This window comes from Bicyclus anynana, chromosome 12 (assembly GCF_947172395.1).
Source record: "Bicyclus anynana chromosome 12, ilBicAnyn1.1, whole genome shotgun sequence".
Classification (NCBI taxonomy): domain Eukaryota; kingdom Metazoa; phylum Arthropoda; class Insecta; order Lepidoptera; family Nymphalidae; genus Bicyclus; species Bicyclus anynana.
In genome coordinates this window covers 8,911,842-8,923,957 of record NC_069094.1, presented here as the reverse complement: position 1 = coordinate 8,923,957, position 12,116 = coordinate 8,911,842, and the positions used below count along the sequence as shown (strand labels likewise).

At 33.7% G+C, this 12,116-nt stretch overlaps 1 protein-coding gene across 1 annotated transcript in view; it reads left to right on the top strand.

The window, feature by feature from the left end:
• LOC112055112 (all trans-polyprenyl-diphosphate synthase PDSS1) overlaps positions 1-12,116 on the top strand; it is a 65,282-nt gene that overhangs the window by 21,315 nt on the left and 31,851 nt on the right. Inside the window, exons 2-3 of the mRNA XM_052884553.1 lie at positions 714-902; positions 11,837-11,976. Coding sequence (XP_052740513.1) covers positions 714-902; positions 11,837-11,976 — 329 coding nt within the window. The remainder of the gene's footprint in view (positions 1-713; positions 903-11,836; positions 11,977-12,116) is intronic.

The following is a 12,116-nucleotide window of genomic DNA, read 5'->3' as shown; positions in this document are numbered from 1 at the left end:
AGTAAAATAATAATTCGTTTAAATAACGGCCTCAGTAAGTGAAACAGACTCGATTCCTTCTAAAATCAATTCAATAGGTTTCTGCCGGAAATAATTATTTTCCAACAAATAATGTAATGTTATTAGTTATTACTGTGTCAAACAAATCAATGAAGATGTACATAAGTAAAGAAAACGACGTGGTTTTTACACGTTTTACTACTTTGGTTACGCCCGTTTGATGCAACAGTCGTTTCGTAATGCGTGTTTAGTGTAGAAGCCTATGAATGGAGGGTTACGTAGACTAGCATATTTGATGATAATGATTTTATATATTATACCAAACCATTCATGTGATGCCCGCGTGGAGATTCGGACAGAGAAATCATGCATTTCAAATATTTAAAAACATTTCGCGCCACCAATATAAGCCCAAAAGTTGTAACGACACTTTTTGCTATAGTTGTAAGCCGTGCGGTGTGCGCGTGTTTCTCTGTCTGTCTCTCTCTCCCTCTCTCATGGAAAGCAAGTCAGTTATTTTTGTTTCGTCTTTCTATTTCGCACTGAACAGTGGTATCGCGACCATTATTTTCGGAATGGGATGGGATGGGATGAGAAGGGATGGATGTGTTGGGATGGGATGTGATAGCGATGCGATTTGGGTGTCCCTTGACACCTCTCACGTTTTTAAGTACTTTTGACTTGGTCTAACAGTTTTCTTGTTCACATTGCAGAGAGTCACAACATGCGGTCCAGCCTGCGGGTCGGCGGGCTCGGGCGCCGTGGCCGGTGCGGCGCGGCGGCTCGCCTCCAGTCTACAGAGCACGAGCACGGGTTCACTTCCCGACTACGGCAAGCAGATCGTCGACCCTTATCGGCTATTAGAAGACGACCTTAACGGCATATATGAGGACATACGATCAGTAAGACATTTCGTTACACAATTTTTTTTATAGATTATTTTCTTTTTAATAATAATTATAGTTAATATTTTTATTCCCGTCCAATTAGTCGAAAAAGGCTGTGTTAGGTGTTGGTACGACAATAGATCAAGCGGTTGGGAATCGAATCCTTATCTCTCGGTGATTCATTGATGCAGTGTTATCAATTTTGTACTAGTAGATGGTTGCCACTTCGTCTGTGTAGAAGTAGATTTTTTTTAAGTTTTCATTCAGTGTATTCAACGCCCCTTAGAGATTAAAATTAAAAAAAAAAACATGCATCGTTTACATGTAATAGAATTTACTAAGCAGCTGAAAGCGAGCCGATAAATAGTAATATCCAATAATAGGAAACATTATACTACAAAATATTTAACACCATAAAACAATATACTGTAAAAATGACAGGTAATAAAAAACATGGCAGCCCTTCATGGACATCCTATCATCACAACACATTATTTGTTTGAACCGTTGCCCCCACAGGTTTATTGGAAAACTACAATTTATACTGCTTGTTTTCAGAGCTGCTCAAGCATGTAAATAAACGCAGCTATACGCAATGAAACAATGATATAACCATTGAACGGTATACGAGTTAACTAAACGACATTGCTAAACAAAAAATCCATAACTTGACAATGCATGTTCATTGTTCACGTCATAAACTCATAACTGATATCAAGGTCATGAGCAAACTTTAAATTCCAATGTAGTGCCACCGTGGAAATGTTCAATCGGTTACGTGAGTGCATTCTATATCTCAAATTATTGGTACTTTTCGAGTGCCAATGTGGTGTCCATTGATCGGCAAGTGTGTCAAAGTCATGACGTGCCAGCACGCGAGCCGCCGTGGGTTAAGCAATACGCGCATCATCAAGTTGCCTATTATAAAACCAGTAATTCTGCATATTGAAAGCAATTTGTTTTCGGTTTTGAACAAAGCTATGGCTATGTGAAGGCAGACAACAATACAGTAAGAATGGAACATATTGATTTTATTTATGTTTGCTGTTCTTCTTCTTAGAGTGCCTCTCCATTACTGAAGGTCGGCGGTCAGCTTTCCATGCCTAGGCGGAAAAGTTCTTCGACTGTCTTTATGCCAATCCACTCCCTTATATTTCGTAGTTATATTTCGTAGCCAAGACTTCTTCCTACTCTTCTTTTGCTTGCAATCTTGCCCATCATAATGGTTTGAAGCAAACGGTATCTAATAGCAAAATATGCTCTAGGTACGGGATCTTCCGCTGCTTGATGGTTCCGCTGCTTGATGGATATTTGCTGTTACGTATCGCTTATCCTGTGATTAGTTGATTTTAATTTAAAACGACCTCTCATACATAACTACCGCGTGTTAAAGTAAGTTAAGGACTACTACTTCAACACACGAGTAAATAAACTTCGTCGTTGTTTCGGAAATATTTGTTTTTTCCAAAACTATCAGGAGTCAGCTCATCTGTATGCATCTAAATCTACACATGACAACTCCGTAAAGTCGTTTCGGAATTGATCGCAGAACATAGGCAGAAAGATAAACATGAAGGAAAAAATCTATATCTATCATCTCCAAAGTTCAATTTTTCTCTGTAGCAAAATCTTAGCGCTTAAATATTTTCTGTGGTCTTCACTTATACAATTAAAATCAACTTTGTACAATCAAAATCAGGTTACAGATAAAAATGAAAATAACCATAATATACTTACAGTAAAATCCATATAAAGATTGTACTTGTATTAAGTGTAGTATAGAATAATGACCGCTTTTTTCCGTAGTATTCTTTAAGTGCATAGTATCACACTACATTGATAGCAACAAACCTCGTTCGCCCACTTTCTTTGTTGATATGTCATCTAAAACGAGAACCGTGAACGCTGTGCGTATTTTCTAAACGCTCATTTCCTCGTCGTTTACAGAGCTTCATAAAAACTTACTGTGTTACCGTTTTATAAGTTACCCGTACTTATCCTAACATGTTTTTGTTTGACTTGGAAAATTTAATCAGGTTTTACTAGTACCTATGGATCTTTCGCTGTCTTAACAACATTCACACTACATTGTGACCAATATGAAAATCGGGTCACTAATTTTAATCACTCATGTTATAATAAAAACATTAAAAAGATTATTAAATTATAAAATATCAAAAAAGTTTTTTTTTTAATTTGTTCCCGAAGTATACAACAACACTCCTGTACGCAATTGTAGCCGTGGGCAATAAATTGTTTTTATAGCAACATTGATTAGACAGGGGTGGAAGTATTAGCAGTATAGAAAAGCACAATTTTTACACAATGGATACTTGAACCGAGATAATTGTGATCAAGATTACTCCGTCTAATGACTCTGTTGTCGTTTTGTAATATAATATATATTATTACAAAGCTAGTAGCGTTGCAAAAATCCGTTTCGGATGTTGATTTCATTCATTTTGTCCTTGACTTGGATGTTCTTTGACAGTAAAGCGTTGATAAAGAAGATACCAAACATAAAAGATGCATTAATAAATTCAAATACTCGAACGCCTTGAACCGATCGGTAACGGTGAAGCAATTACGACTGCCGTTGAATTTTCAATACAACTACGCTTACATAAAAATGAGAATTGAAATTTCAAACTATTGGGCGTATTTCCTTAGTTGAGTACTTACTTGGAAATGTTAGTGTTACTATATCTTATTCACTGAATTTATTACAAATATAAATTGAGAAATTATCAGTTCTTTAATTATTGGATTTAATAGCATTATAAGATATCTCAATATTGGATAGACGTTGCGATAGACGATGGAAAGTGGCGTGTGAAACCGCGCGAAGCTTAAGCATTTGACCTTCTTTTGGGGCTAAACATAGTAAAGAAAACCTCCAAGAACAAACACTTTCTTTATTTCGTGCGCTACGCTGCGTAAATATTTGTAAAAAGACTTTGTTTTGTAGAATTTTAAAAAACTCAGCAAAACCTCGCGTTTTCACCCGCGTCATTCTCATTCCCGTGGGAGTACATGGATAAAATATAGCCTATGTTGCTCCCTGTTAATATAGCTTTATAATGGTGAAAGAATTTTTAAATAAGTAGTTTATTCGTTATATGAAGGAATACAAAAAAACAGCTAAAAATAAGAATTCAGTACGCCTTTTTTACAACTTTACGTAACTAGACTACACATAACCTTCAGGTGTTGTTATCAAATATCTGCGATGCCATAGAATCGATGGAGAACAAACAACCAATTATCGAGTGACATCTCATTGCATCGATAATAAAAATATCGCACTTATCGGGTCACGCTATTTCGTTACGGATCGTTGTATTCTTCTCTATAATTTGTCCTTGTTTTACCCATTAAGAGTCAGGAAGTTGCAAAAAAAACAAGAGTTAACAAATTTTAATTTAGGCTGTCTAAATATTATCTCTACCTAAGTAAAATTGATACATTCTCAGAAATAGACAAAGCGTTAAACGTGTATCATTTAATCATTAATGTATTTGACTTCCCCATGGTTACTTCTTAGGATATACGGAATATATTAATTTCAACCTATTTATCAAAAATCGAATCTCATCGAATCTCGACGCTCGAATGGCCTGAAGGGTCAACCGTCTTACCATTTTTTTGTTAAATGTAAGTGTACCTCTTAACCTTGTTTGATTTTTGAAAACCTTCGAGATAAACGCCGACTAATAGACGAACATTTGCGTGTTAACATTGGTCAAGTTGACATTGACAATCTCGAGTTAATTGATTTAAAACGCGAAATAACTTAAACTTCTCTCAAAGTATTAATACTACTACATTTTAATTATCGGTTTAGTCTTTCATAGTGTTATCATAACTGTTTAAATAGAATTATTGGACCTAGAAAAAAAGGTGAGGGCCACGTTAGAAATTTAGGATTAATGCTGAAAATATATATTTAAAAAGGTGCCTGAAGCTCTTGACAATAACTATAGTTGACCCGGCAAACGGTGTGTTGTCATATAAATTGCAGTCAAATAAAAATACTAAAGTTGCGATCACAAAAAATGGGAAGCTAGACGCGGTTTTCCCACGTAAATTATTATACTCTATATAGATTAAGAGTATAAAGAGTTAAGACACGATAAAGAGTAGCCTAAGTGTTGCTCAATAACCTCCTCTATCTCCTAGTGAAAGTCCTATTAAAATAGGTTTAGACAAACAGACAACAAGTTTAAAAGGTTTGTGTATTTATTTACACAATACTAAATATCGTGTAAATAAATATTTAAGCACTTGAGAAAACAGTTATTTTGAAATTACAGACAGACACTTAAATTTTATTTATATGTATGGATGATAATGAGCAGTCTGTTGTGACATTAACCTAAATCATTATAAATACACGCTGCCATCGGTGTAACAGCACCTTTAATAAATTATATAAAAGAACGAGCGTCTGTAATGTCTAGAGTTCTAGACCTTTATTTTATACTAGCCGACGCCCCGCGGTTTAGTCTGCGTAGTTCCCGTTCCTGAGAGAATACGGGGGTAAAATATAGCCTATGACACTTACAAATAACGTGGCTCTCTAGTGGGGATCACTTCAGTAGATTTTATAATACTAGCGCACGCCCGCGACTTTGTTTGACCTACGAACTACCTCCCTGCCAAATTTCAACTTTGTACGCCAAGCGGTTTTCGAGACAGCGTGATGAATGACCTTTTGCATTTATATATTAACATTAGTATAGTTGATTTTACAATTTTATTACTTATTTCTTGGTATACTAGAGAAAACTGATGTAAAACCTTCATCTTAATGTAAAAATTAAGATGAGAATTAAAATGTAAAGTTTTCTCTACATATTAAACTGATTAATATTTAAAATTAAGCAAAGTCAGATTGATCGTGGAGCTTGATTAGTTTTGTAGCCTGTATATATACCTAACCTATCTTTCTTATTAAAACAACTTTTTAATATAAATAAGAATTAGGTTATATGGGATTATCCGTCATAAAAATGGAAAGGTAGTCTCAAGACGAGCTTCATTCGGTCAAGGTTGGGAGCGTTGACCTTACTAAGAGATCAGTAGAACTCTTAATAGTCTTTCTTATCATCAACAGCTTATTTTTGATAGCCAACTGCGAGGCCTCTCTCCATATAAAATACTGGATTTGGAGTTTAGACCCACCACGTTGCGGATTGGTCGGTCTAAAAGATTAATGTTTTACTTTATTACGATCATTATTATGTGAGGAGCCGGTGGTATAACGATAATGATCGGACCCGACGGATTAACGTGCTCTTTGAAGTACGGGGATGTAAAACCAATTTCCCATTTGCTAACTCTAAGTTTCCTGGCTACTACTGAGAATATTTTTAGAGAAAAAATAGCCAGAACTCGATACTAATAACTCAGAGGCAAAGACGCTTTCTTACCTTATGAACTACTAGCAGACGTTCCGCGGCTTCACGCGCGTACTTTAAGTTTCGGTGTGAATACAGTGATAAAATATAACCTCTGACACTCACATATAAGGAGGCTATCTAATGTTAAAATAATTTTAAAAATCGGTTCAATAGATCCAGACCTCACAAACTTTAAAAAAAAGTCTTAAAACCTATCTCAAAATATGTATCTACTTCTCAAGTTGCCAAGTCGTATCAGAAACGACTTTCTAATAAATAATAAACGAAAAATTTGAAGATTACGTTAAATGTTAAGGTTAGTGCTATAAAATTCGTTACTGTAATTAACTAAATAGTAAGTTTGTTATATAAGGCAATAAAAATGCAGCCTTTGAAAGGATATGTTCAAATATTTTAACGTTTCAATGACTAGTCTAGTATATGTACCTACCTAGTAATTAATATTATATCTTGCAACCCCACAGGTAAAGATTAAATACGAATCTCAAGCAGATTTTTAAGTTATTACATAGCTTTTTCTAGTCTGAAAATTTATCGTAAAAGCTTACGATAAATTTAACAACACGAGCTGTCTCATAGCGAAGTTTACTTTATTTTTTATTGCTTGAAATACAATTATTGTTAATTATTAGACTAACTACATCACTGCCTCATAACATTTTATGACTTGTCATTTATCAGTTGTAGGTACTTCTGTACTAAAATTCGCTTAATAAAAACATACCTATATATTTTATATTATCTTATAGTCGTGCATATATTATGTACAATACAAGTACATAAATAATGTTGTAGAAGGAGTATTTAATTATTATTATTACAGTAGGTACATACTTTAATATATAATTTATACTAATATTAGAAAGCTGCAGAGTTTGTTTCTTTGATTGAACGCGCTAATCTCAGGAACTACTGGTCCGATTTGAAAAAATCTTTCAGCATTAGATAGCCCATTTATCGAGGAAGGCGATAGGTTATATATTATTCCCGGATTTCTACGGGAACGGAAACCACGCGGGTGAAACCGCGCGGCGTTAGCTAGTCTTGGTATAAATTTCGTATCACCTTTAAATTAATTTAATTGTTTTCATGTACAGTTGAATAATGAATGTACTTACAAGCGAATAATATTATCATCATGGGTAACAGGTAGCTGCAGAATGCTTTCGGCTTAAAACCGTGGTACATATTTGGAAGTCTTTATGCTAGCCCCTGACCACATCATGCACATCGCGACCAACACACGATTAGTTTTATCGCATGTCCTGCCTTTAGCGCTGCAGGCACGAACTTATTGGATGGTGAGTGGCTAGCGTTACAAGATGTCTATGTTAAGCATTTTAGACGTCCATCTCATTAAGATGAATACGAATAATATGAATCCTAATCATTAATGGAAGTTTCACATAAAATCACCAGTTTCAGTTTTGTTTCTATTTACGGCTATCGTTTTGTAAAATTGTGTGTGTAAAATTGTAAAGTATCGAAATGAGATAAAACAACATTCCGTACAATTATTTCGGAGTTATCGTTAGAGTAACTCACGATTTTTTTTATATATATTTTGATAAATGTAAATAAATACATTGTAAATATAAATACGGCCTTGTTTAATAGATATAACAACGGACGATTACTTCCGATATTTATTAAATAACAGTAAGCATCTACTATTAAAATGAGAATTAGCTACAATTAAAACAATTTTGTTTTGCTTGAATAAAATATGGATGACGTTAAGTTAAAATTAAATATAGTACAACATATAAAATTAGTTTCGCATGCTGCTGTGCTCGCTTATCTTATAAAAATTGGAGGGTTAAAATATACAACGTTATTGTTATTTTATTACTTCCCTACTATTTTATCCCCTCCCTTATCCCACTTAAGTGGGATGGGTCAGCAGAGTATGACAATCTTTTCCATTCGTCTCTATTACTCGTCAACTTATGTTGACGTGAACTAGTGACTCTATTACTCGTCAAGTCATGTTGACGTGTACTAGTGACTCTATTACTCGTCAACTCATGTTGACGTGTACTAGTGACTCTATTACTCGTCAACTTAAGTTGACGTGTACTAGTGACTCTATTACTCGTCAAATCATTATTTATTATAATGAATACTTAATTATTGTAAGTTTTTACCATGGGATAAATCTATACAACATATTGTAAAACAAAGTACCTAACAGTAACGACGTCTGTCAGTCTGTTCCCAATATACTTGATAATCACTCAACGATTTTTCATGTGGTTTTTACAAATAGATAGAGTAAATGTACCTTTGTCACGGTTTTGGTAATATTTGTTAACTCATGGCGAGAATAATGTGTCAGAATTATTTGAGGATATAAAGGTTCAAGGAACTTTTCGCGGGCGAAGTCGCGGGCTTCTTGTAGTGGTTAATACATTTTCCGTCAAACTTCTGTTAAAAAGTAAGCAGTCAACGGAAAAGTAGTTGATGTATGTAAACAATAACGTTACGCCAACGATGGCCCAACTTTCTTTTCCATATGTTCGTGTTATGCAATGAATTTATCAGTTTTAATGGTTTTACTTCGCATTTAGTGAATCCCTATAGACCATCAATAATAAAAAATCTATCATATTAAATCTATACTTACTTATAATAAAACTTTAACAGGTCAAATTCTGTATATTGAAGATATTTTGAAAATTTTATAGTAGGAGGTCTTTCTCTCTGTCCGTCCGTATTTTTACTGACCGAGAATCATGCTGAAACTACTGAATGAATTCAAATGAAACTTGGCACAATGTGAGATCACAATACGAAAAAGGTTAGAGGATACTTTTTGCTGCGAAAATTCAATCAGAAGTGGGTGAAAAGTTTGTACGGAAAGACCTTTATTATTTAAGTTACATTTTTGTAAAAATTGGTATACTACAAAAAAATACCAAAACTAATGTCGTTCAAGATTTTTCAAATGAAAGAATTACATATTTTTTTAATACAAATCATTCAAGTTTTTGAGTTATATTTTTGTAAAATGATAATAAATCGTCCACTAGACTATTTATTTATTGTATTATGGAACATGCGAAAATATAATGGAAGGGAACGAAATAGCGGTTGAATGTTGACATCGATTTCCACGCGGACGAAGTCGCGGGCGCCTGCTAGTAACTTAATAAATATGTTGGTTGCGGAATATAAATACACACGCAAGATGCCAAATGCATACCGGTATCAGTTACAGCGATTGACTTAACAAAAAATGTTATCGTTTCCATATCATTTAGCTCTAATTTAATACTTATGATAGCGGTTAAGGCGTGGCAAATTGAGGGCACGATATACATATATTTAAATAATAACGCTTTTTCGTTCGCAATTAAATCTTTCATTATTATATTCTTAAAAACTTCATTAACTTTGTGGGTGAATTCCTTTGATGTTTTTTTTTAAATAACTTAATAAACATGTTGGCTATGGAATAAAAGATAAGATGCTAAACGCAATACTGGTATCAGTTACAACGGCTGACTTAACAAAAAAAATATATAATATTTAGCTCCAATTAATACTTATGATAGCGCTTAAGGTGTGTAGGTAATACAAATAATCCGCTTCTTCATTCAAACTTAAATCGTTAATTATTATGTTCTTATAAACTACATTATTTATATAATTATTTTTTTAAATTATCTTTTGCGAAATATTAATAATTTTAGATGGAGTGTATGATACCAACCTCATTTGCTTGGCGCGCTTATCAAATATCATATAGTTCTGACCTTGAAGATATGAATACATCGGATACGTTTTATTCATCTATAGATTCGATATATTTACCGTGTAATTTTTTTTTATTGCACCTTCATTCTAAAGTCTATTTAAATAATACAGAATATTGTAAATATATATTGTATTATAATACGTAGGTCGATTTTATTCAGCATAAACCTTCGTGTAACGAATAAATTTCGGGAAATATTCAATTGAAGGTTTTTAATTTTGCATAGTTACATGTTTTCCGGGGTACTGAAAATAACAGTTTTTTGAATTAATTTAGTAGTTTCAGCGTGATGCCCGGTCAGCAAAACTACAAACAGGTCAACAAACTATCGTACTACACCCACCCTACACCCACCCTACCATAACCCTACTCAACCCCACCCCTACCCTACTCTTAGCCTACCTCTAACCTACCCCTACCATACCCCTACCCTTCCTTTACCCTACCCCTGCCCTACCCTGATTTACCCTATACTACCCCTACCCTAAACGAAAAGGAACAATACTTAATAGTAAAATTTCAGAACATTCTTTCAGTAGGTACATACATCTCAACAATTTTAATCAGACAGCAAGACTGCGATCTGACTTTACTTAATACTTCGTACTGATTACCAAACGGATACTGATCTACTTTTAAAAACACGACTTTACAGAGAACCGATAAGTGTGAGTTTAACGCACTCACTGAAGGTTTTTTTTGATAATAAAGTTTTCGGGTAAGACTTACCATCGTTTCTCCTCTCTAAACTAAAATGATTTGTTAAACTTTTAAATCATTTATTTTTAGGTTAAACATACTGCTATGATTAATAAAGTCATTAGAACTTGACTAAGTTAAAACTGGGATGATCATTGCTATAACAAATTTACATTTGCGTAATTAAACATAAGTAGTTCCGTTATTTGCTAAAGTAAGTGTTGTTTTCATTGTAATGTTAACAGTGGAGTAAACACAAACTCTATAAGATCTTAGTCTTACTACGTAAATCAGGAGTATAAGAATAAATTTTATATTAACTTTTATTATGTATCACCAAATTAACTTTTGGCGATTTGTACAAAAGGAACAATAATGGTGTTGATTCAAGAAACTATAAAAGGTTTGTATTATTTCTTGAAAGTTTTTCATTGAAAAGTTTAGAAAAACATAACGAATACAGGGTATTAAAGCGAAATGTGTAGTCAACGATATTAAATTTACAGTTAAAACTATGTTTTCTAATCATACGATCAAATGGTTTCTCAATATATTACAATATATGTAATTGTTGTTATCATTTTGTGTGAAATTAGTGTCTTTTCAATTCAGTGGGATTATTACATTGTCTGCAGCTTAAATTGCGTAAATTGGAACCAGCATAATCGCCTAATCTTGGTCTTGCATTACTTTATTGGACACATCTTCTCTGAACTCTTAAATTAGGTAGTTGACCACAAGATCTACGTAACATCCTATTCAATAATATCGCAATTTTCATGATATTTCCTAATAACATTATGATATGTTGGAAGGCAAGTACACAAATGTGTAACCCGGCGAAATTCCATGTAAATTTTTTTAAACGAACTTTCTTTATGTGACAATGATTTTTTCCGGGGGTAACACCATAAATTTCCGAAATCCGAAAAGATATAATTCTTTTGTTTTCATGTATCGGCCATGGATCGGAACTAAGGTCTTTATGGTAGACAGCTAATTGATACATAAACTTTGTGATGTGAACAATGAGATCCAAACTCGACTTTAGTTTTTCTCATCAACAGGAATTGGAACGCAACACAAATCAGCCAGAACTAAACACCATAGCTACATACTACTTCGACGGACAAGGAAAAGCGCTCAGGCCCATGGTGGCAATACTAATGGCGAGAGCAGTCAACTACCACGTATACGGAGAAAACAGGTAAATATCATAATACCATCAATTTTTATCTTTTCATACAAATGCCATCTATATGACATAGCGAGAATTCGAAAATTTAAGAGGCATTATCTTATATATAAAATTCTCGTGTCACAATATTTATTCCTATACTCGTCCGA